The 27312-nt window shown below is 39.1% G+C and overlaps 1 protein-coding gene across 8 annotated transcripts in view; it reads right to left on the bottom strand.

Annotated features, from left to right (window-relative positions):
* LOC121459135 (voltage-dependent calcium channel subunit alpha-2/delta-1) overlaps positions 1–27312 on the bottom strand; it is a 427825-nt gene that overhangs the window by 122332 nt on the left and 278181 nt on the right. For all 8 annotated transcript variants that reach the window (XM_041668668.1, XM_041668666.1, XM_041668667.1 and 5 more), the window contains exon 7: positions 2744–2875. In XM_041668668.1, the coding sequence (XP_041524602.1) occupies positions 2744–2875 (132 nt within the window). The remainder of the gene's footprint in view (positions 1–2743; positions 2876–27312) is intronic.

Genomic DNA, 27312 nt, shown 5'->3' on the forward strand with positions numbered 1-27312 from the left:
TCAAGGCCAGACCCACGTCTGCAGGCAAGAGAAGGAGAGGCAGCAGAGAGAGACAGGCTTACTGGCTAGCCAATCTAGCTTAAAGAGGAGGCTGCAAGTTCAGTGCCAGGATCTGCCTCAAAAGGAAAGGTGGAAAGTTACGAAGGGAGATATCCAACGTTGGCTTCAAGCCCACACAGGGGAATGGATCTGCACGCATGTGCCTATGCTACACCTATATGTTCCACAAAGAAGCACCGCTCGCGACTTCCTGTCTCTCTTCATTAGTAAATGGGATGTAAAGGCAGAGGTAAGCCTGTCTGTGTCTGTTAGACAGAATTATTAGAGAGAATATAGTCTATTGAGGCATTGGCAAAAAGTTAATTCATGTTGATGACCCTATCTTACCCCTTGGATAAGAAATCTGGTGTGATTACATCACTACTCTCATAAAGACCAAAGCAGCCCTGAACTCACTGGAGAAGGAATTGCACGAAGGGTAGGTACTCCAGAGGGACCATTTTAACAATCCTTCCAACAGGTAACTGAATTCAGCAGGGCAGTCTTCTGCTGAGTCAGTTTGCCTGTCAAAGCCTATTTTAAAAAATGAGGTTTTGTGGTTGGGCCTGGCCTGGCTTCCACGGCTAGCCTTCTGAGAGCATCACTAGGATTTGGCTAGATTAAAGACGTAAAGATCATTCCAAGGTATTAGGACCGAATGTCAAGACATCTGAAAATTTCTGGTTAGTATTAAAAATAAAAAAGACCCAACACTTTAATTAGCAATTCATTTTAAAAGACTCATAGAACGCAATTAATACAGGTAAGAATTCCATGTTATATTTAATAACAAGTGCCTGTCGAAAGCACTTGGGTATCATAGTCTTCTTTAGCATCTTTCTTCCTGTGTTGTCTCCGTGTGCATGCACTTTCTCTTCTAATCCTATTCGTCTATGGCCCCACTTTGTCTTTATACCTGTCTCTCCTTTCTCTCTGGTCTTGGTCCTTTGTTTTCTCAAGAATATCCTAATTTTCAATCACTGCTTTTTTCCTTTCTCTCAAACCAATGTTTATGAAAATTCAAATGAGGTAAAAATTTTTAGAAGATTCAAAATGGATATGATGCTATTAGTTAATGATAAATTTACTCGCACACTACTGGAGGGGATGTTAGGACAAGGTCTGATGTAAGTTAAAGATTACCATATCGGGTTCATTATGTACACATACAGGTTTATTATGTACCATATCGGGTTTATTATGCACACAGTGTTGCTGTTCTTCCTTTCTATTTCATGCCCCATATAAATAATATTTAATATTTAACACATAGCAAGAGTTTCACACGTGCTCTATTATATTTTATAAAGGGTTCCACGAGGAGAAATTCCACCATTATTGTAATCTAAGATATTACTGTGATTGCTTTCTAATTTAAACATGGCTTTTGCTAGTGTATCAGAACTCTGAAAAAAGAAATTAGCAATATTCCCCCATCTGCCATTTGCAATCACCTAGAGGTTAGGAATACCACACCTGTTTATGTTACCCAAACATTTCATTTATTTCTATTACTTTACAATGCAAGAAAAAATGAAATTTTATTCTATTAATTTTCTTCTAGCGTTTCACGAAGAAAAATTCAGTTGTCAGCACATTTAGCAAAACTAAATAGTAAAACAAAGCAAAACACCACGAACAACAACTAGAAAATCCTGAAGTCTTATTGTGTCCACTGAAAACAGTGTCCCAGGTCAGGCCTTGGAGAGAAAGAATGCATGCTGGACTTGTAAGAACGTGCTGAAGCTAACTGTGCCAAGCCTTCAACCGTGAACAGACATTTTCCTTAAGTTTTCCCACAGGCGCTCAGAGGGAACCCCTGATTACTTTTTGCTTTTGTGTTATCAGGTAGTGTTTAATCTCTCCTTACCGTTCCTTATAGTTTTTTATAGGCAGAAAAACATTACAACAGCACTTCTTTCAGTTTATAAGATATACCCATGCACACTGAATATGCACGATCACTGAGATGACCTAAGAACCGGTTGCAACATGATACAGACAAAGAGAGCTGTGTTTTTCTGTCTTATTTTCTGGCCCTTTCATTTTAACAAATGCAGATCCATTGGCTAAAAGGAAAACACTAATGCTTTTGAAATATAAGCTTCCGCCGTAGGGCCGACTCTTGGAGAGAAAGCGTTCAACACAGTTCTAAAAGTCCAGCTATTGCTGTACGGAGCTGTGCGGCTGGACCTGAACCCGGGAGTCTTCTTTCCCAGCTTCCTCTGTGTCTTCCTTCTCAGATTCATGCCTATGCACCTCTGCTCAGTCTCACACTGTAGTCCGACCAGGCAGCAGCATCGTTCCTAAAGACTTTATGGGTATTCCACTTTGAAGTAATTATGATCAAGTTAGTGCAATGTTACATGCTTTTTCATAATAATAATTTTATGGATTCTGGCATTTTCAAACATGTATAAAAGGTATTTGACCATGTCCTCACCATGTCTCCTGACAGAAACCATCATCAATCCCTTTCCCAATTTTATTTCCTCTTCTTTATTATTTACTTACTTAGTTATTATTAATCCGTTAGGTTGAATAATGCAGCCCATATGTACACAGAGGTACATGCCATCCACTGGGGACTCTATCTGTGGCTATGCCACTAGTAAAAGTATTTTACAAAAGGGCATTTAACAGGCGTCTCTGACGCTAGTATTCACAATTTCTCTCCATATTTGCTGAATCTCGGAACACGTACCTGGATAGTACCGCGCCAGGCCAGTGGCGCTCCCAAACACCTGCCACAGCAAGGTGGGGTCCTCATCGCGGTTCCTCTTGAAAACTTCATCTAAGGCACTTGTCCAGTTGAGTTCATTTAACACTATGGTTGCTAGCAAAGACAAGAAAAATAACACATTTATTCAAATGTACATTATTTCATAAACTATGCTGCATGTTCCTATTGTCTGCTATAAAATCCTGTTAGTTACTGGAACTTGAAAGGCTTTAAGCACAGAACTAGGTTTTCAACAATGCGTTGACAATAATCTGATTGACCGTTAGAATGGGTGACTGGCCGAAAGCCCGCGCATGGCAGAATGTTCACCAGCATCTCGCGCCTACGCTATTAGGTAATAGCGCCACACCCCTTCCCAGCTGTGACGAAGTCATGACTTCAGACTTTCCTAAACACTTTTTTTTTTTTTTGGTATAAAATGACTCCCAGGTACAAAGTACCAAGAGCTCTTTAGACACAAAGAAAATGAAGTTGGTTTATATCTCTTGGGTTTCTCAGAGACGGGTCTATAATAGAATTTAAACTGTGCAACCCTCAAGTTCTACTGAATCTCTGTTGTATATTCATGCAAATTACTTGGGTAACAAAGTAAAAAAAAAACAACAAAAACATGATTATCATAGAGTACCTTTATCATCTGTGTTCACAGAATACTAAAAACATGTATACAGTTTGGTAGAGGAAAAAGTCATTAGGAAATTTGATAATACCAATGTTAGAAACTGGAGACTAGTCAGTCAATGCTTCACCAACACCATTCAAAGCAATAATTTTTATTTTTCCTCTTCATTTGGTTAATAAAACTAGAACATGTTGGTAATAAGGCTTATGTGATTAACTTAGATGCTGAACTATAACTACTTACAGATCTGGGGATGTTCTCCACAAACATGTCATTCAGTGGTTTGGTAGAATATCCCAAAAGAGAATTCCAGATTGTAACATAACCAGAGCATGGTTAAAGTTTCCTGAGGAGTCTTGGGTAGTGGCTGTGTGCAGTGCCTGCCTGCCAAATTCAAGGTCCTTGTCTTGATTCTCAGAAATGGAAGAAACTTTGTGTGTCAGAGCACACCTACAGTGCCGGCATTTGGGTAGAGGATGTAAAAAGTTCTTGAGTTTAAGGTCATCCCTGGAAGCCAGCTTGGGAGATATAAGCCCTATCTTAAAAAAAAAAATTAAAAAATGGAAGGGATATAATTTTCCCTTGTACAAAACGAGGTCCAGACAGTTCATGTGTTTCCTGTCCTTGTATGTAAAAGATACGCCACACTCTCAACAGATCAGATGTGGGGGTCAACACACATATGAGAAAGGCTACCTAAGCCTCAACTGGAAGACATTGTTTTAATTCCACGTCTTCTCCAGATGATGTGAGCCCTTCCTCTTAGGAGCATGCACATTTATAGCAAGGAAGCATCCTTTAATCACTGAGCTAGCTGTGCTCCAACAGCTTTAACATTCTGTGCCATTAATTCATTTACAACAAAGTATTTTCTCATTTCTGTAACTGTTCTCTGTTCTTTTCTGACCACAGGAAACAACAATTAAATAATGTACAGGGTTTATGAAGCTAAAATGAAAAATAAAACTTTGCCTTTTCTTGGGCTTTTTTTTCCGTTTTTTGTTTTTATTCTGATTTGTTTTTTTAAATTTTATTATATTTTATTATTATCCTAGATGTCTGTTTGTTTTCTAAGGAGAGAGAGAATAGGGGTAGCTCCAAATGGGAGTGGAGGCAGGGAGGGAACTAAGAGTAGGGGAGGGAAACCATAATTAGAATATATTATATGGAAAAATACATAGATTTTCATTAAAAGAATTCCCCCAATAAAGAAGGGACATCAACCTGTAAAAAGAAAGTTGCATAGCATGTTTGTTTATCTGTGAATGTTCCGTTTTTGTTTGTTTTATTTTAAAGAAAATAACAAGCATGAAGGAATTATAAAGCCACCCCGGGACCAGCATCCTGATGGAGCTCTCATTATGGGAAACTAATGAGATTTCAATCTTGATGTATGTGATTACTTTCAGAAAGATCGTGCTGTGTGTGTGTGTGTGTGTGTGTGTGTGTGTGTGTGTGTGTAAATATTCATGAGCTGGGTCAGATCCATGGTCCATCTGGGATAATGAAGAATTCATAGTCTTAATCCCATGAACACCTAGGGGCCAGTTATATGAAAATCTACATTCATGTAGATAACCTGAGCTGATACTATTCATGAATATTTAAGGTATTATACAAATCACCACAGAGAGGGACATTGTATAGTAACACTGCACAGAACAAATCATAATGTTTACTTAAGATTCCTAAACACTTCATTACTATCCAAATGATTCTGTCTTTTCAATTTCCTTGACTCTATTTCACATCAAGCAACAGAAAACAGGCAACTACTTTATTATTAAAGTTTTACGTGTTTTCTAGGCTGCCATTTTTTCTTATTTTTTTTTAAGAATATTTATGGGGGGGAGCTTGGGAAAGGGGGAGGATTGGGATGAAGGAAGGTTGGATGGGGGAGCACGGAAGCATGGTTCTTAGTTAAGGGAGCCACCTTAGGGTTGGCAAGAGACTTGAACCTAGAGTGGCTCCCAGATACCCAAGCCGAGGTCCCCAGTTAGTTCCTTGGGCAGCTGAGGATGGGGAACCAGAAATGACCCTATCCTAGAGCAATACTGACGAATATCTTGCATATCATCATAGAACCTTCATCTGGTGATGGATGGAGACAGAGACAGAGACCCACACTGGAGCACTGGACTGAGCTCCCAAGGTCCCGATGAGGAGCAGAAGGAGGGAGAACATGAGCAAAGAAGTCGGGACCACGAGGGGAGCACCCACCCACTGAGACAGTGGAGCTGATCTATTGGGAGCTCACCAAGGCCAGCTGGACTGTGACTGAAAAAGCATGGGATAAAACTGGACTCTCTGAGCATGGCCAACAATGAGGGCTGATGAGAACCCAAGGACAATGGCATGGGGTTTTGAACCTACGTAATGTGCTGGCTTTGTGGGAGCCTAGCCAGTTTGGATGTTCACCTTCCTAGAAATGCACGGAGGGGGGAGGACCTAGGACTTACCACAGGGCAGGGAAATCTGACTGCTCTTTGGACTGGAGAGGGAGGGGGAGAGGAGTGGGGGGAGGGGGAGAAGGGTGGGAGGAGGGGGAGGGAAATGGGAGGCTGGGAGGAGGAGGAAATTTGTCTTTTTTTTCTCTTTTCTCAATAAAAAAAAGTTAAAAAAAGAATATTTATTTATTTATTATGTATACAATATTCTGTCTGTGTGTATACCTGTAGGCCAGAAGAGGGCACCAGACCCCATTACAGATGGTTGTGAGCCATCATGTGGTTGCTGGGAATTGAACTCAGGACCTTTGGAAGAGCAGGCAATGCTCTTAACCACTGAGCCATTTCTCCAGCCCCCATTTTTTCTTATTTTTATTAGGTATCTTCACAACTATGATATAGTCAAGATGAGCACATCCTACAGTTTACAATTATGCGCTGAGGAAAACAGCTATGCTCTGAAATATTGCTATTCTTATGGCAATATGTCTTAAAATCTCAGTCGACACATTTGAATAAATTTTTGATGCGACATTATAGATAGACTTCTAAGTGTTTTCATCAAAATGACTGCACCTACAAATGAGCAATGTATATAAAGTACAAGGGCCCCTGAGGCCCCTGAAATGCTTTTAAAGTTCACTCAAGGAAGGAAATGATACCCCTCACTTTAGCAGGATGTAAGTTTGGTACTCGGTGTGTACCAGGGTATCAGGATACACACACTGGATATAAGGACTTCTGAACAGAGTCATCATTCTGGCTGTTACAGAATAATTAGACATGAATGTCTAATGCCAAAAGTCAAAGCACAAAGGTCAGCCACAGGTGTCCAGATCAAACAATACACCTCTTGGGTGACAGCAGAATCACAGTGCACACAGTCTTTCCGTTTAGTTCCATGGCCAGAGATAGAGAGAGAGAGAGAGAGAGAGAGAGAGAGAGAGAGAGAGCTGGCCTACATTCGAATTTTATCATTTCTTCAGATGCACCCTCCAAATTCCTTATGAAACAAAATCCTGAGAAAGTAAGATAAACTATCCACAGTGCAAGTTTTTTACTCAAATTCTACTGAAAATACCTAAAATGTAAGGAATATTAAACATATATATAAAACACCAAAGCAAGCAAGAAAACAAGTGTGTTGTGTGGCTTCAGACCCTTGGCCACTCAGCTACCTTTTCTCTAATACAGATTATACACTATCTTTCGTTAGTACATAGTGAATGACATGATATTGATATATTTTCCTTTTCCAATGAATAAAGACTAGCCCATCCAGGATTACTAATGTGCACCACAGTTGCCATTCTATCTGAGACAACTAGTGGCTCATTGCTGTAGGAAGCCGCTTGTTCGTTTTTTCGGCCGCCCAGACTCACGAAATAATCACACAGGAACTATATTATTTAAATCACTGCTTGGCCCATTATCTCTAATTTCTTATTTGCTAACTCTTACATCTTAATTTAACCCATCTCCATTCATCTGTGCATCACCATGAGGTCATGGCCTACCAGCAAAGTTTTAGTGTGTCTGTCTCCGGCAGAAGTTTCATGGCTTCTCTCCTGACTCCACCTTCCTTCTCCCAGCATTCAGTTTAGTTTTCCCACCTAGCTTTAGGTTTGCCCTGCTCTGCTATAGGCTCAAAGCGGGTCTTGATTAATCGATGGTATTCACAGCATACAGAGGGGACTCCCACATCAGCTCCTTAGTGGGGATCACAGAGCTAAAGCATAGCCTGAGCCTCAAGAGCAGCTCAGCTTCCATTTGCAGATCCTCTACCTCCAGGACATTTACACACCATCAACTGTCTTCACCTACAAGTTTTCCCCTCTGCCCATTTGTAAAGAGTTCAGGGAGGAAGGTAGCACTTGTGGTTACAACTGGTTACAAGACAGCACATCAGAAAAGTTAAAAGTTTCTATGTGGAAATGCTTTTTCTGCTGAATGCCCTTGGTGGCCGTGTCCTTCCTCTTGTCTTGGTGGCTACTGCTCGTTTCTATTCTCCTGACAACATAAGTTTTAAAAGATATAAATCATCTCTTTTTCATGGTAGAAAAACCAAACCCGCATTCTCCAGAAACCTATTCATCTTCAGGAATTATTTCTACAAATGGCCAAAGAGATTATTCATTTAGATAATGATATTATAATAAAAACTATTTATAGAACTCGAACTTATTGAAAAAATATTTTGCTTAGAATTATTTATTATAAAGTCTTCAAAATGCGATTGAAAGTACATGTCACAGTATTTTATCAAAATTAAAAGTTCTTTAAATGAAGTAATTGTATGGTAAATACTATTCATAAATTACCAAGCAAATTATAGTTTCAAAATAAGTTCAAATATTTAAATCTATTTTTTCAAAAATTGTGTGTGTTTATGTCTGTCTAGGTGTTCTAGGAGCCAGAAGACATCAGATTCCCTGAACAGAAGCTGCAGGGTGTTGTTAGCCATGACATATGGGCGCTGGGAACTGACGCCACTTTCTCTGCAGGAGCAGTGCATGCTCTTACCATGGAGCCATTTCTCCAGCTCAAGAGTGTCGAATCTTTCTAGACCAAAATCATAACTTGTCTATTTGGCCAGATACATTTTTAAAACATGGATTATGTTTCTACCAGGCTCTCTCTGATTTGCTTGGCACTATGTTTAGTTACGCTGTGATCCACATTATCAGTCAGAGAGCACATGTACTATATATCACATTCAAATCGGCCCTACCTTTTCTCTGAATCTGAAAAATAATACAATTTTACATTCATACAAATTTCTGGTCTTTTGCTTATGTTGAGAATAAATGTAAAGTTGGCTCTGATAGTCTGTTATTTTTCCACAAATGGTATATTTAGCTGCTAGAAAATCATACTTTATACAAATTAAGTTTTTATAGATGTGCAAAGCCAACTCAGAGTGACTATGTGGAGAACAGCCTTGACTTCGGGGCCTCTTCTGTACGGCATGACAGGATTTCACTGATAATTGATTCCCAGTGCCGAGCATCCTTCCATCCCTATTCTTCACGCACTTGGGTTTTTAAAAGTATGGCCTTGGTCTTCGGCAACCTCTTGTTACGAGTATCCTATTGTTCAGTGTGGCTTCTCAAGGGAAGAAAGAAAAATCCAATTTGTGGTAGCACAAAAGCAGCCTCTTCCAGGGCTGCTGATTCTGCCAGCATATGGGACTCCTCTAAGCTACACCCTGTCAAGACAGAACGCACAGCCATTGACAAGCTCGAAATTTTGTTTTCTTTTGAAAACCTCAAGCAATAAAAGGATGAATTATTGTTTCTTTTTAAGTTTAATCAAGGTTTCATTAAATTTCAATGTGTTCTGTTGATTTATTCAGAACTCAAGGTCTCACCATGCATTAAAGTCCTTTAGAAAGCATGAACATTATAAATACAGCCAATTATAGTTTATTATTTTCACAGCACATCAGTACTTGAAAAGCATGTGTGTGTGTATATGTAGTGAAATGTATCTTTGATATCTTTATATACTACAAAATTATCATCATGGTCAAGCTAATTACACAATAACTAATTATATAATTAATATAATTATATTAATTATAATTAATCTAATTAATAACCAGAGATACGAGATTGGGTATATTGTATATAAAGAGCATATACTATATATAAGTATATATATGCATATGTATTATATAAACCTTGAATAGAAGAATTGCCTATTTCTTGCAACGCAATGGTTATCAACTAAGAGGTAGGTTCCTTCCCCAGGAAACTGACACATGCTTCTGTCACGACCAGTGCAAAGGGGTGCAGGAAACAGCCTGCACTGCACAGGGTGGAGCAGCCACAAAGCATTGTCCAGCATGGTGTCAGCAGTGCCCAAGTTGAGAAGTCTCGCTCAAATGCATGTAATACAATTTAAAAAAGCTGCATTGTCAACGATTAATGTCAATAAAATGCCTTAGTAAAACGATTCAAAATGCAACTTGATACATTTTAAAATCCTATTTCGTTATGTTAAAGTATGTCAGTATTTCAGGCTGCAGTTTGGTATCTTTTGGTTAAGAAAAACTTTTATTTCAGTTCCAGATCTTCTGAGATAGTTTTTAGTCTCTAGAGAAATCAGCCAGCTCGGTTTTCAAAGGGAGACCGGTGCCATGAAATGTCATCCCTTCTACAGCTCTTAATTCTGAGCAGATTCAGAATAGTGGAGATTCTCGGGGGGTTATTGTTGCCAGTAATGTTGTATTAGGCTCTCACCATAAGTGAATTGCTAGCCTGAATTGCTAGCCTTTGTCTTGATATCAAACGTCCATTGCATAGCATAGGAAATACAGTAGTCACTTGGGTTCCCTTTAACAGATGAGCTGAGCCAGATGCCTCTAATTTTATTCATCCACCCTAATCTGTAGAAAGAAGAAAATTTTAATAAGAAAAAACTCACTGATCTAATTAAGGGCAGGGGGAAAAAAGAATCCACTTTAAGGACCAGAGAGTGTGCATAAATATTAAAAGAAACGAATCTATTCAGTGGATTCGCTTAATGGAATCTCATCTAATCCCAATGTAAATGAAAGATTAATAAGGCTGAGGGAGAGGGGTGGAACAAATGTAATCTCTGCAATCACGTATCGGGCACGGGATCCCCCTCCTTCTAAGGACAGGAGGACAGCAACCTCCCAGGCACAGGGGACCCCAATGAGGAGATAAGCCCTATTCCTCCAGTTAATTTGGTACAGATATTAAAAGGCCCTTGTCCCTGTCAGTTCTCTACCGCTCGGGTTACTGAGGCTTCTGCCTTTGCTCGCCATCTCTTTCCTTAGCCAGGGATTGTGCACCTGGCCACGGGCCAGAGCACAGCTGTTCCACTTTAATGAAATCTGCAAATTGGGGAGCAGACGGAAAGGGCTCAGGGAAAATCCACTTTCTAATCTGAGAGAATAAGAAAAGGGAAGGGAAATAGAAGACATTAGGATCTAATACCATGTCTCGTAATTGAAGGATTTCATAGTTCTTTAAATAAAACAAAAATTGAAAGGTTTGTAGGCAGGCTGTATGAATTTTGTATAACAAACGTAAGAAAAGTAGATAAGGTAAAAATAGGTTGCTATTTTTTTTAATTCCTTCAAAATGTTGAGTTTTTCTGTTCCTCGTATGAATATCAAATACATTATTAGTAACCTTATTGAAAATGCTCAATCATTTGCCCTCTTAAAACAAGTCATTTAACCTCTGTTCTGTTCATCTAACGCACACCTGGTCTAAGGAACCCGGATGGCGACTCCACTGGCGAGGAAGTCCAAGAGGCTTGCGGATGGAATTCATCATTCCTTTTCTTCACAGTTCTGACCCAGCTGAACTAAACACATTTTTTTCGAAGGTCTCTCACAGACCACGTCTTCTAAGATAGGTCAGCATCATTATGCTTCTGTGGTGAGTTTTAATTTCCCTTTAAGAAACCACACCTCTTTGCTTTACAGGCATCTGAAGACAACGCTACTCTGTCTGAAATCTCGTTCCTTCCACGCCTCCTACTTCAGGTATTCTTATAAAACTCCGTGGACTCGGACAGGAAGGACACTTTCACTTCAAATACGAGAAGAATATTTCCTCTCAGAAGCGCTGCTCCGCACAAGCATGCGCGTTAAAATTCTGAACACTGGTAAAGGAAAATGAAATAAACTCGGAGGACCTCAATTGCTATAAATTAGAGCAATATTCTAGATTGCTTGCTAAGTGCTGAACACATTAAAATAGCTAAACATGATCTATAGATTGTTTAATTTAGACCTTAAAAATAAAATTTAAAAAAATCTGTGAGTTAAAAAAAATGCATAAATTATAAGTGAATACAAATGAAGTTGGAAGCCAAGTAGAAATGAATATGCATCTGAGACCAAATTTAAAGGACTGCAAGTGGAGGATAATTTTTTTCATGCATGTGTTCAAATTTCTCATTAGGGATGTCTTTCTTTTGGAATCCGCGAGACTTTTAAAATGAGCATGCTGGTGTATGTAGTGCAACAAAGCACTATTCTCACACACTGGCCACCCACGTACAGAATGTGCATCTTCTGTGAAAGCAGCCGTTGGGCCCGGGGCAACCTGCACTCTGAAAGCCAGGCTTCCTCCACCAGCACTGAGGGGACCTTTACAGCCAGCCACACAGAGCAGAGGTGACGGAGCTTGTGCCTGTCTCTGCCTGGTCCCTCAGCAGCTGCACAGGGAATGGCCCTCTGCTCTTCTTGCTCTAGATCTCAGTTCATGTCCAACAATACTTAAGTTCCTGCTCGTGCATCTCAGGAAGGACACAGGTAGCAGTCTTACTATGCCATTTCCATGGCTAGCACTGTGCTAGAGTGAGTGTGTGTGTCTATTTAAGGAGCCGTTTACTGTATTTGCGGAGGAGATCATTTTAACAGAAATGAGATGTTCCCAGGGATCTTCAAATCACATGGATAGATTCCTCCTTAATTACAGCATTGGCATGCTATATTCGAGTAAGGCAAATGGAAGATGCCAGTTTTCATATGCATCCTAGGGACAACACACACACACATCCATATATACACAACTATCTACATACAAGATGCTATTAAAACCCAAAAGAAATCCTAGCTGAGAAACACAAGCCAAATTAGAAATGGAAAGTCTCTTCCTTTGGTCTGTGGCTGCCCAAGAGCATAAGGAATTTAGTGTTTCCATATAAATCTGGATTGCTGAATTCAAAGAAGGATCCAAAGTATTGGGGCTGACTAACGAGGCACGGTTGAAGGAGGAGAATAACAAGGCTCCTGGGACACAGGCAGCATTGCCAATGCACCACACGCTGCTTGATGCTTATTGGGCTCCGCCAACCAGTTTTGGAACCATGAATTGCCTGGTGACTTCAAGATGGGAGGATAAGATGCCCCGACACGCACTGTACATAAGTCTGCTGCAGCCGCAGACAGTGCTTTTGGTTTCAGCACCATGCATTGTTCAAATGAGAGACAGGGAAAAACTCGGGCTTAAACCACAGATTATTACATATAGAGTCCTATCACATTCGGGTATGAAGTGAATGAAATAGCATTTTTAAAACAACATGAAGTAGATATGCTTGAGATACCATCAGTTGTACAGGTATAGAAGAGAGTCCACACATCCATGGATACAGGCATTAAAAATGTTCATATTTTTTTCATGCACATGAAGGTATGAACATCTGTAAAGAAATACAAAAGTATTACCTTTCAGAATGCAAGCCACAGGGAGCATGGCTTGTTCTGACTTCAACATATTCATTAGTAAGGGACACAGCAAATAAATATGCTGTCTAATTTTTCAACTCTAATAAATCACATTTTACTTTTCAATCCGAAATAATGACTCTATAAAACTTTAAACTTGTTAGTAAAATTGAAAAGAAAATCTCAATCAGTGGACACAGGTTTAAAAGAGATAAATGATTCAACACATGATCAGAATAAGGACCCCGCACATTTTAAGTGCCTTAAACGTATTCTATCTGAAAAACAGAGGACAATGAACAAGCGGGTCATGGCATTTCTAGCTGCAGAGTACACATTCTCTTTTCGTCCTCCGTGACTGTCGTGGCTGTGTCTTTAAGTAGCCTGCCAGCCTCCAGTTTCTGCTTGTTTCCATCCATTCTTCCTGTAGCTGCCAGGGTATGCTACTCGGGCAGTGACCTCCCTGATTCCAGGTCTCCAGTGGTTCTCCTGGAGAGCAGGTGTTTATAATTGGCTTCTGTCCCTCCTCCCAGCAGGCTGTCCCACCTCTTTCCTGCAGAGCGAGCTTGAGCCATAGCAAAGACTGTTGCCATTCCCTGCAGATGGAGGGCTGGCTCTCCCTCCCATACCACTGGCTTGTCTGGACGGCCTCTCTCCATCACATCTCAGTTGACAGTCGGCCTCTTTCGGGAGTCCTTCCATTTAACCCATTCTTCTATTCTGCACACAGCAGAGTGTCCACTCAGTGCTCTCTCTCGCCTATAGCGTTTACACTTGCATTAGGACGCTTTCCACAGAGCACAGCCCTGGCTTATTTCCAGTCCTACTGTTGTACCATTTCATTAATATGCATTAATAAATTAATTAATGTAATATATAATCAATAATTAATATACTAATATAGCCTACGTGTTAATTTTGCCCATTGCCTACAATTAAAGTAGAAGATGCAGCAAAATGTGACAGAACTCATTTAGTTCGGTTATACACAAGCAGAGATCTTTCCAGATGTTCAGGAATTGGATGAGGAACATTATGCTGCCTAGAGCTGTCATGAAAACTGAAATGAATCCCTGTGGTTCGTGCACAGGAGAGATTCAGTAGACAGCAAAGGTAACGTGTCTAGGCACTCAGTGCATGGAATTAGTGAGCAGAAGGGTTCAGGATAGAGGAAATTTAACGTATACGCTGAGTCATACTTTTAAATGAGGTAATTTTCTATAAAGCCTGAATCAGTTTTGCTCCTTTTTCATCCTTCACTGTGCCACCTGCGAAGGTGGAAATGGTACATAACTTTGTTTTATTTTTTTCTCAATCAAGCAATGAGCCGTGAGTAGCAACTGAGCTAAAAAGGTTTATTCATTTAATTCGGATTCTTCATTTCCCTGCATGCTACAGGGCCTAGGGATGCTCTGTTAATGTCGGTGCTTGGAAGAGCCAGCCCTCAGGAAAGGATGCCCAGTCTCTCCACATCTAAGAAGCTTTCTGCCGATTATTTTCCAATCTGTGTTCTTATTTCCCAGGCATCTGTTTCTCATCCAAAACATATATTGGCTCAAGAAAGATTTCCTGAACACCCATCTCATGTCTGGGACCCCTCTAAGCTCTCGAATTACCAGCAAATGAGGAAATAGTCTCCATCTGTGGGTACAGTATCTGTCAGAAGGACTCACTTTGCAGCCACAGGCATCAGGCAAGCAGGTGGGAGTGGCAGTCCCACCGATACTCTGTTGACAAGCACAGACACTGGAGGAGCGCACAGATTCCTCCCGCTCTACAGAGCCCATCAGGACAGCAGGCTCCTGTTCAAAGGGAGAGACTATTTACACATGCAATGGACAGGAACTATCTGACCACACGCGCCCTCCTTTAAACTGCTCTCCAAAAGACACAGACCTAATCACACGCTTCTACCGGAAAACCAATTAGAAGCACTGGCCAAATCATTTTGGAATCGATTTTTGTGTGATTTGGGTACTTTTACTGTAACAGGTTTAATAGCCTCACTATAACATTTGGTGATTTGGAAAATAAAATCCCACTATTCTCCTTCTCTTTTCTAGACCTCCCTCTAATAGTCTGCAATGTATCTTTAAGTTCCTCTGTATCCTCAAATTTTCTTTTCTATACTTAACTTTATTCACTCTGATCGCCTCTGCTTCCAACTGTCTTGTCATATATTACATGCTTTTGTCATCTTACACATGAATAATATTCATGCATATGTATTTATTAATAATACGATTCAATCTAATATATAGTCCAATGTGCGTACATCCACAATAATTAGTTATATGTCCCAAGGTGACTACAGGAGAAGTCCCTACACATTGAAATGCTTATGCTTGAGGACATAGAGTTGCACACTGCCCTGATTTTATTATGTATTAAACCTTAGATTTTAATTAAAATACTATAGTACATGAATAAACACAGGCGGTATATTATTTAAAATAAAAATTTTTTGTCCTTTAAGACATTTTAATAATCATCAGTGAAAGTCTCAATATTCAATTTAAAATGAATCGTGACCATTTGTTTTCAATTACTCGGATTAATAGAAAAGAAGCAACATAAGCCGGTCACCTCAATCAAATTTGACTGCCCCAATTGACAACACATTAGTATCAGAAGCTAAATAGATGCATTGTGGGGCAAGTGGGGCTCACAAAGGACCATCCTGCAAGACATTCTGCAAGGCGGGGGGATGGGAGGTCTGGCTGGGTGGCTGATCTCCTGGGCTGAGTGGAAAGAGATTGTGGATTGGTTTCAATGACAGAAATGATATGCTTTTGAATAACTCAGATATGCTGAATACAGAAAATTTAATTCTGGGAATTAGAGTTAGACACACCAAAGCAGAAAATAATCGTATCTTCTCTTCAGACTTCATTCAGAAGTCAGCGTGGAATAAGATTGAAGGTGGCCTACAGACCAACAGGTTATGAATCGGGAAAAGCAAAGGGAGCTCATGGTGTTGTATGACATCAGTGTGTGCTCCGGAGGCACTACTGGGCATGCCTAGGAGAAATGACCAGCAGGACTCCACCCCAAAGGGCGGGAACTAGGAAAAGAAGGGAGCTTGCATTCTGGCATGGCTGCAGCTCTAATAGCAAAAGGATTAGAACAGTGTGTTTAGGGTCAATAACAATAAACCCGGGTTTGAATACAAGAGGAGGTGACTGTGAGATCCCTTAAAGCATTGCCCCAAAGGAAATGAGAGCAATGGAAAGGAAGTTTGGCCATGAAGTCAGCATGTGAGGGAGAGAACACATGATCTGTTGTGTCGGGTAGCAGAAGCTCTCTTTGGAACTGGCAAACAGGAACCCCACATCAGTGAGCCTGCAGATATGCAAGCAATCAAGAATTCAGCTGCCTTTTAAAGGGGAGTTGCTAAAAGGAATCAATGTGGATTCAGATCTAATTCTTCAGAGTAAAGAATTCGCAGGCAAGACACTTGGGCATTTACTGTTTGCATTTAACAGAAACAACAGACACAGCTTCTAGATAGGAGTCTTTCATTTCCAGCAAAATAAACACCCTGACTATGGATTCTTGCAAAACCTGGCCTATCAAATGGAGATAGTATAAATAAGATACTGAAACCAATGAAACTTCATTGTCTTTTAGTATGCCTAAAAATGTTTGCCTTTTCCACAGAGCCATTGCCTTAAACCAGTATCCAGGGATGCGGTGCCAGCTGGTCTTACAAAGGGAGTAGGCTAATGCCGTCTCTGCCTGTGCAGCGTGTGCAGGATGAGACAGCCCATTATTCTTCTGAACCTAAAGAATATCTCCAGAGACTGAGGCTCAATGTTCACACTGTGTGGGAGGCCATAAAGAAGTCAAGTCTGCATTGCTAAAACCTATCAGCAACCCCTGCTCCCTGCACCCCCCACTACCTGTCTCCCCTCCTGTTCCCTGCCCTCACCCCCATGTCCCCCTATATACTTCCTCCTGCTACACCACTGTGTGGTTGTCTTCTGAAATCCCTTGGCATTTGACTCTCAGAAACGGCTAGAATCTCTCCCTGGAGCTCTGCCTGCACAGATGCCACTCACTGTCATCCCTGACATGACAGGGGCGATGGGATTTAATTAGAAATATATCTGATTTTCATTCCAAGCAAGGAAACTACACATGACTTTAAAATTTAATACCTGAGAGTATATTTCATAAAATAGAAATCTAAGCTCATGTTTAAAAAAAAAACCAATTTAATTTTAAGCAAATAGTCATCCTTTGATATAAACCTTGATGACATATTGAAATTAATTTTACTCTGCCTCCCAAATATACATATGCCTTCATATTAATCTGATTCATGTTTTTAATAGGAACCTTATGTCCTTGTCAGTTTGGGTTCAGTCTTAAAGCGATGGAAGCCTGAGTCTTTCCTACTGTGTGTCCGTTTCTTTGGCTTTTCCAAGTAAATAAAAGTAAATCTTTTGCATATCTTTGTCTGGGTCAGCTGGAATTCTTTACAGTCACCCACTTAAGTAGAGACCTTGCATTTCTCCTGCCTGCTCCATTTGCCATTTCCAAATGTAAGACCTGTAACGACATCTTTGGTAAAATCAAAAGCCTGAGTAATTTTCTCATAGTTTAATATACTGTTTTTTCTTATTTTTAAAACTATGTGCTTTTAAATAGGGAAGCAGACACCATTTTGTTTGGTTGCTGTTGAAATGTATATGTCCCTATTATGTTCAGAATCACACAGAGCACATGGTTATGCTAGCCACCTGTACACTGCCAGACTTGTGTCCTGTATGTGGACAGAAACAAAGACTGCTTTATTCTTTCAAAACATTCAAAAGAAGGTAAGGACACTGTTTTTGCAATGATGGGAACAAAGATTCCCCTGAGTTCATCAGTCTCCAGAGCAAGGGCAGCACCATCTTACAATGGAATCTCATCTTGTTAGCCACTTAATAAGAAGTTCTACAATTAAACCAAACCTCCAATCAAAAATTTCTGTTTAGAATTGATCTCTTATCAGAAGTGATAAACCTTCTCTTTGTACTATCAGGAATTTTGGAGCATTTTGATAAAGTCGATAACGTGAATACTGCTTAAAAACAATAGACATAGTTTCCTACATGTTTCTAAACAATTTCTGTATTTCCCATAGTTCAGAATAAGTTAAAATATTATTAACACCAGAAAAACCATTGGAGAGAGGGACGTAAATGATATAAAAGCCATATTTATGTATGACACACTCAAGGAAAATTTGGAAATTAAATAAAAAAGCATAAAAATGACTACAGTGTAATTTTGGTCTAGATGAATTTTGAATAATAGATTTGAGTGAATTGTTTTATTTAACCTGGAATGAGTTTTACATAAAAACCCATACCTATAATGTGCAGACACGTGCCTTGATGGAAGTTACAGAGAAGATCCAGCGAACCCTTCGATGAAAGCATATTTTCAGCCCTCTGATAATTTTTCATCAATTGATTTCTTTGATCTTATGGGTTTCTTCTGATAACTCTTTTAATATGATTTTCTAAGCAGAGACTATAAGTTTTGAAATTCATAAATGATGGTGAAATCATGGTTTGTGTCCAAACAGTTTTATAAGAAGCAGAACTATTTGATACTACCTCATGCTGAATTCTATATATCGTATGCTGAATATCTTATAAAATATCTTATTCTGAATTCATTATTTATACCAAATACAAAGTGGTGTACAAACACGGGAATAGTGTCAAGATAACATTTCTGTCAAAATTCTTTCTCTGGGTAGTTCTTCTATACAAAAGACTGGTGGAAAAGAGAAAATTTGTACAAATGTCAACTATGTTACTAGTAGAAGTCAAAGTCTTTCCCAAGCATGACTTAGAACAGATTTCCTGCCTTCTCTACATCAAAACCATGAGAACCAGTGCTAGAAGAAGACCTCCAAAATGTCAGGGACAGGTGGTAGGGAAGGACACAGGTGACGGACTGGCATGAATCTTCTCCAAGATTCACCCAGAAATTAACAAACCATCACCAAGAAAATGAATTTAGCAGACGATGTTCAAACGCTAAATACAGAAATAAAAGTGCCCACTTTATAAAACTTCCAACCAATTAAAAACATACATTGTATCGCTAAGTTGAAAATCAGGGACTCATAGAATAGTTCGATTTGTTGCAGAAATAAACTGCATTTTAAAAATTTCCATTAAGCACTCATTCTTTAGTACTAGAACAATGAGAAATGCTTAAGGTAACTATGGCAATGCAAAGATTAACATAGAGAGAATATAACATGATGCATAGTTCTCCCACTACAGCAATGTCTATGTGTATGGAGAGTTGAATAGATTTCTTTTTCCCCAGCCTACTAATGCAAGCTGAATTCAAATGTCTTCATTTGGACTTGGCCTCTGCCCTAGTGTGTTTCGAGCACATGTTAGTCCCATTAAATCTGGCCATAAATTAACAGCCCTGTAATTTAGTCAGCAGGACGAGCCATTAACACCACAGACTTGGGGGTCATAAATTATTTAGAGTTTTAGAAAATGAGCTAATAAACTAGATATATTACTTAAACATGTAAGATTTATATAATTATATAATATTTTCATCTGACTGTAGACTTAGAAATGAGGAAAAGCATAAACTTAAAGCGGTTGGTGTCTAAATTTAATTAGCGACAATTTAACCTCCCCTGAAATGAGCCTTGGGGCTTGTTTTTCCTAAACTGCCACTTTCTGAAAGTCCAGATTAAAGAGAAAGAAAGAATATTGAAAGTAAGGGAAGCAGTCATATTTATTTTGTAGCTCTCAGGAAATCTTCACAATGACTTTAAGATTTAGAAAGTTTGCCTTAAAATTTACTTTGGAAACAATGCATCTATAATACAATTCTGAATTTCTATTTCCTTTTGTTTCTTTCTGTTACATTTTATTTTGGGCATGGTTTCATGTAGCCACAGCTGCTCTTGGACTTCCTACACAATTGAAAGGCTTGGCCTTGACCTGTTCTTACTCCCTGCTCTCATCTTCCAAATGCAGGCAAAACAGATATGAGCCACCCTGTCTGCTTCTGGAATTTTTCACTTTAAATATTTATGGAGAAATCCTGGAAAGCAAAGAAATTCAGATTAAAATAACTACTTATAAATTTTATGAAGAGTAGGATGCAAGATAATACAATGAGTGGATTAATGGTGATGCTTCAAGACAGATACAGCAGAATATATTTTATTTTGAGTGTTGATATATTTACATATATGTTTTAAATATATAAAATCCCTAAAGTCAGCTCATCTTTTGTACTGTCAATAGAGTTTACCTTTATATTGATTTTCCCATTCTTGCGAAAGCTCAACAGATACTTACAGCTATACCAATTAGTATTTTATCTATCATCTATTTATTTATCATCTGTCATATTATATCTCCATAGTCTTTCTTAGAATATATGAATGTGAGACTTACAAAAGTTGTAGTAGAAGTGTATTATATACATCAATAAATATCAAACAGACACCAGATTAAATTATATAAACGGCATCCTATTTAAATTATTACATAACACTGTTTCAAAGCTTTAAAGTTTAGGATCCAGTTTTATCATACGGATACTTAAAAGATGCTTAGATTTCTCAAAAAAATTTTCAGAAAACTTTATGTGGAATTATGTTTCAAATTTTAATAAAGAATTCAACCTTTTCAAGAATTAATTTTTCAAATAACTTTGTTTCAGTCACAAATAAGTGAATGCTATGATAATAGTCTATATGATATGCCCTTTTTCTGAGAAAAGATTTTGGGTATTAGAAGTAATTCTGTTTTATTAAATTATATCTTTTATTACATGAGATTAAAATTGTATCATTCCTCTTCCCTCTCTTAAAGCCCTTTTATATAATCCCATGCTCTGTTTTCATATATTGCTGTTATATGCATGTGTGTGTATGTGTGTGTGTATGTGTGTGTGTATGTGTGTGTATGTGCATATGTTTGTGTGTGTGTATGTGTGTGTATGTGTGTGTATGATGTGTGTATGTGTGTTTGTGTGTGTATGTGTGTGTGTATGTGTGTGTGTGTGTGTGTGTGTGTGTGTGTGTGTATCCCAAGTGCATTAAGAAATTGTAAGGTTTTAAAAGACTAGAAAATGGAAGAGAGGCAAAAATTATTGGGTAAATGTATTCACACATAGAACCCGGAAGAAAACGATTCATATAAAAACTTAATTAGGCGATAAAATATTAAATATTTCTATATTTAATTAAATATTAAATACTGAATAACAGTAAACTGTGAAATTATCCATTTTATTTATTTATTAAAAAGAATATTGAGCATTTACCGTGAAACCAGTTTTCTGATCATTTATGTCCTCTTGTGGGCTGCTTTCTTTCATTTGGTTTTCAGCTTTACAAGGAGCTAATGATATGGGGATGAAAAACTTAATTATTACGGGGTGAAAATATTCTCCTGCAGTGCAATAAGGACGGGTGACTTATAAACGGTGGAGATTAATGGTGAGTCGGTTCTACATAGCAGGCACAGCATCTTCGTGAAGGAGCCAACCCTTTAAAACCCAGAGCCTCCCATCAACACTGTTGGGCACTTCTGGCCTAGCCATCACCAGTGGATTTTCGTGATACCACCCTCCTTCGGACACAGGGTTTGTCTGTGTAACAGTTCTGCCTGTCCTGGAACTCACTGTGTAGATCAGGCTGCCTTCAAACTCAGAGATCCACCTGGCTTTGCCTCCAGAGTGCTGGGATTAAAGGTGTGCGCTACCATGCCTGGCTGTGAATTCATGTTATTAATGACAAAAAAAAAATGGAAAAAAACAAGTGATACTCACATATCAGGGAACATTCCAGATACTCGTCAAAAGAATTGTTTTGTACATTTTAAATAAAATTTAAACAAAATTACAAAGCACTCTGGCATCAGCTTAACGAGTCCGTAACTTCAGAAGGATGCTACAGGAATCACGGACTAAGACTCAGTAAGGGGGCAGTTGCTGAGGACTGGTATTGAGTGAAGGGCGACGCTGCTGAAACCCACTCTGGCCCTTTGCAAAGCTTCGACTTCCACGCTGTTGAAATGTGGTCGTTTTATCTTAAGACAAAGCAATCCTCAGCGTTATACCCCACTTGCACATCGTTTTCTTTTTAGTATAATTTTAGGAATATTTTAAACGTGTTTTTATCTCTGGTGAGAATTCGGTAAGATTTTTATCCATGGAGCAAAATGCCAGATGATTAAAAAGTCCCCATCTCAGGTTCCAGCCGCTATTTTCTCTCCAATTGTCAATCCTTTTTTAATTTGCTGTGAACGGTACTGTCAATCAGTTGTGGGAGCTATTTTAATTTAAGATTTCATTATCTCTCTTCTCCGACCTTTGAATGGCCTGTCACTTGTTATACCCATCGTCAAAGCTAGTCGATGATACATCTGATTCCAGCCTTCAATTTATTGAGACATTGAATTGCACAATATACTTTTCCTTTCCTCCTTCTCTGGTCTCTTTTTAGAAACAAAGAAACAAAAAAATTTCATTTGGATTCTCTGCCAGACAGTAAGAAAATTACAACAATAACCAGACATCTTACAAGTCCTTGAATATTAATTTAAAATTTTATAAATCACTTTTCTATAACACCAAGCTTTATAAACTGAAAACAATACAAATGGAGAAAATACAGATTGTGCAATGTTTAAGTTCCAGCATACAGGGCTACTGGACGCATTGGTTCTGAGAGGTGCTTTTGAAAGGCCAGCTGGAGTCCTCTTCTGTGACGTGTGTAAGGTAGAAAGTGCTGGCCCCTGGGCGGTATGCACAGGTGTTGCTAACCTCAAATGGGAAAGTGGTTTAATACCCCAAAGAGTTACATGTCCTGACGCAGACTCCTGAGTTCTCCTAAGTATTCCTTCTTCCATTGCTCTTTTCAGTGTTGATTATTAAGCGCAGGACCTGGGCAGAAGTGACAATCACAAGTCGCCGGGCTAGGCCTCAGCTTGATATGCTGAATACCAAGTGCACTCCCTTAAGAAGGACTTCCACTGAAAGAGTCTTCTATCGGCCAATAAGCTCAGAATGGAATACCAAAGGGACATAATGAAACACGAACCCAGTCATGTTCCAATTTGATCTGCTGTGGGTGCATCTGCGAAGGTTGGCAAGGAGAACAAAGAACTACCCTGTTTTCATAAAGTTCCCAAGGTTATTCTGAGGGTCAGATCTGAACACTGTCAGAGTGATGGGAGCACCTGTCTTAAGTTCATACGTAGAGAAGTTGGGGCTTTTTTTATGCAATGAAAGCGCAGAAAACGAGACCCTGCCGCTCAGTGAATAACCTTAAGATCTCTCTCCATGAGGGATAATGGGCTTACATATCTACGAGATCCAACACCACACGGTCACTTAAGACCCAGGTATGTAACTTCATCCTTCTGCTACTTCCATTCCTTTATACTCCCACCCCTGGCCCCTTCGCCATTGCAGCCTTCTGGCAGCATTGCAGCCTTCTGGCAACTCTTATCTAGCAAAGGGAAGCAAAGCAATGCTTATGCAAATACGGGAATATTGCATGATAGTATTCTGAGTTCTAAGTAGTTTTTGATGTTGATTAAATGATTGTATTTACGCATTTTATTATTTCAAAGTCACACACACACACACACACCCCTCTTTATTCAGGGATAGACACTAAAAACCCTTTAGGAAGTTAACAAATTAAGTTAGACTTTCATAATGAGACACCTTTAGCTTTTGTATAAAAAGATAACAATCGCTGGGTGGTTGTGTTCCATGCCCTTCCAGCACTCATGGAGGCAGAAGCAGGTAGATCTTGAGTTTGAGGCCAGCCTAGTCTACAGAGTGAGTTCCAGGACAGCCATACAGACACAGAGAAACCCTATCTTGAACCCCTCCCCCCCCAAAAAAGAGGATAACAACAGAAAATGAAATGAATTCTTCAAAATAATATCTACTGATCCAGAGAGAGAACTAAGGGGTTCCATTTTTAGCATCCACACAGTGGCTCACAACTGCATGTAACTCTGGTTTCTGGGGAACTAAGAACATTTTCCAGGCTACAAAGGCATCTACACACATGTGTTGAACATACATGCATTCAAGCAAAGCACTCGGAAATTAACATAAAAAAACAACACAACTTTAAAGAACAAACAAAGACCTTTAAAATGCTTCTCATGTTTCAGCTAAGTGGTTTGCTTGCTTTACAAATCCAAACATCCAAGGTTATTCTAAAGCACAGTCTGTTGAACATGGACAGGATAGTATTTTCTGTACAGACTATTGAAAGAGCAGTATATCAGACTGACTCCTGAACAAAAACTGCTGTGCTCAGAAGAGAAGGACAGTCCATATTATTTTCTCTTTTCTTTAAAAAAAATGGTAACTGAAAAAAATTGATCTTGTGTATATACCCATTAAGTAATGTAGATTCCCCTATAAAATACATCAATTTATTAATAACGTGTATGTTCCCATTTAAAGTTGCCTTTCCTATTAGAAATATGAGGGGATTTTGTTTATTGTTTGTGATCATAAATTCATTTCATGAATTCCATCACTTCAAGGTGAAATTTTGAGACTGAGATTCTGAATTAAGTTCAGTGAAGTAGTCCATGCTACTCTCAGCCACATGGGTAGCTGGCACAAAGGGTCACCTGAATCCAGAAGTTTCATGCCAGACTAGACAACAATGCCGGATTTTTATCTCAAACAAAAGCAACAACAACAATTGCTGTGGGACAATGGTCTGTACCGCGTCACTTGTATTTTAAATAAATACTGATTGGCCAGTAGCTAGGCAGGAAGAAGAGGCAGGGCAGGGAGAATTCTGGGAAGAGTGACGTTTTTGTCTGTAGTCCTCACCCAGACATAGAGGAAGCCAGACACAGAGCAAGCAAGATGTGACTGCCTCGCCTAAAAAGGTACCAAGCCACATGGCTAACACAGACAAGAATAATAGGTTAATGTACAATGAATGTAAGTTATAAGAGTTAATAAGAAGCCCGAGATACTAGGCCTATCAGTTTATAATTAATGTAGACCTCTGTGTGATTTCTCTGGGACTTAACAACTGTGGCAACCTGGCAGGACAGAAACCTCAGTCAACAAGTAATATAAAATTTAATCCTGAATTAAAGGTGAAAGAGGATGTAGCACGTCTCTACTGAGCAGCCAAGTAGTTCTAACTCAAATTCCACAAAACGGAGAGCAGATATTTAAAAACATATGCACAGGGGTGGTGTACATACAAGTCCAAAACATATAAGACAGGAAGAGTGAAGAAAATTTATATATTTTAAATCATATACCATAAAGATTGAAGAAAAACAGCTCTGAACACATACTAGAGGAAAGGCGTACAGATAGTTCTAACCATATGGCACAGGGATGGTGGACAGATAGCTCTAACCATATACCATAAGAATGGTATAAAAATAGGTCTAAGCACAACCTGCAGGGATTGAACAGAACTACCAAAATGACCTTTTTTTTTTCTTTGAGTTGTAATATTTTCAGGCTCTAGCAACTGTTTTGTTTAAGAAAATTGCCTTTATTCTGTTTGGGATGCCATACCGAATATCATAACTTGATGGATTACGCACGCAGATGTGTTTTCTCACAGTTCAGAGGACTATCGAGTGCAAGCTCGCAATGATTTCCTATAGCATTTCAGGTGAGTGGTGTGGGGGGGTAACCTTCTTAGTTTAGTGATGGGCACCTTCCCAAGATAGTACACAGATCTGTTCGTGTATGTAGAGTTAAGGAGGGGCAAGGGAAGAAAAGAAGGAAGGAGGTAGGAAGAGAAGAAAAACAGAGAAATGGACAGGTACTGACTCTCACCCCTTCTTAAAAAGGCACCAAACCTGTGTGGGGGGTAAACCCTTATGACATCTTTTCCCCAAATGGCCTTGTAAACTCTTCCCTCACACACAGGTTTGGTGGCACCTAGAGTTTGGTGGAGACAAAGTTTAACCTAGCATGATTTGCAAAATCTATAGTCAAACTGTTAATATGAACTGGCCTATTATTGGGTAACCCAAAATAAATTACAAGGCTGGACTCATTGTGGTTGGGATGATGCTGTGCGGTAGGCATTTGCCTATCAGAAAATGAACACGATGGTGTTATATATGAGCTCGCATACATTACAAAAACATCAATAGGGAAAGAGAATAAAAGCAAGTACCAGCTTTATCTCAGAAGTAGAATTGCTTCTCTTTGTGTCAGTTATGAAATATGGTCAAATTATCACAGCCTAAAATGTATGTTTGAACCTCAGGCTTGTCCTCCATGTCTTCTTATGATGTCGCTACAATCGCACTGTTCTGCCGCTAATGAGGAGCAATACTAATTATTTGGCTAATCCCTTTATCACAATAGATGATCACTTTGCCACAGGATGAACTGTTCTTTCAAGAGTGCCCTTTCGTAGCACTTAATCAGATTCCTGGTTGTACGATTCCGAATCAAGCCTTTCTAATTTAAATTGCGTTTTGAAAAGATGAAAGTGAAGCCCCCGTGCTACTATTAGAGCCGTGGAAATATCTCGCTGACAGTTCTCAAACAACAGACATCTTCTAGTCAGCGGGCATGGAACTATATCAGAGCATGATCCGCCACTTATCACTGACACTAACTGACAGGCGAGCCCTCTGCCAAAATCAGTCAAGATGACCTATTAATGAAACCACTATTATTATTCAAATTCATGTTTATGATAAATACTAGCTTAGAAAATTAATGCTTTGAAAAATGCAGCAGGATGGAGGTGGTGTGGCTTTTTCCATCGGGGTGCTGCAGTAGGAAATCTGATCTTTGTGGGACATTTCTCTGGGGTGCTCCGAAAGCAGCTATTGTAAGTCAGGTGATTACACTTATAAGAAATTTAAGCGAGAGAAAGTTGTCATATAGCAAAACCTATACCAAATCTTTGAAAATTGATTTGATTTCTCATATGGTCAATAGCTAATCATATTTTCTTAGAATTATTTATCAGAAAACAAATTTGGTATAGTTTAGAGTAACATGCTAGCATTTTGAATTATTGAAAAAAGTCTTTTGTGCATCTTTTTTTTTTTTTTTTTGTATTTGGAAATGTCCCAGGTAGAGGACAGAAACGAGCTCCTGTCTCACAGATCCCTTCTTCTGTTACCACTGGAAACTCCACCACAACCCAGAGAGCACATTGCTTCCTCTGCAATGGAGAAACTGAACAACAATTTGTACCTGATTCTTCCAA

Source organism: Microtus oregoni, unplaced genomic scaffold (genome assembly GCF_018167655.1).
Source record: "Microtus oregoni isolate MIOR12 unplaced genomic scaffold, Mior012 000018F_ref0000195, whole genome shotgun sequence".
Classification (NCBI taxonomy): Eukaryota; Metazoa; Chordata; class Mammalia; order Rodentia; family Cricetidae; genus Microtus; species Microtus oregoni.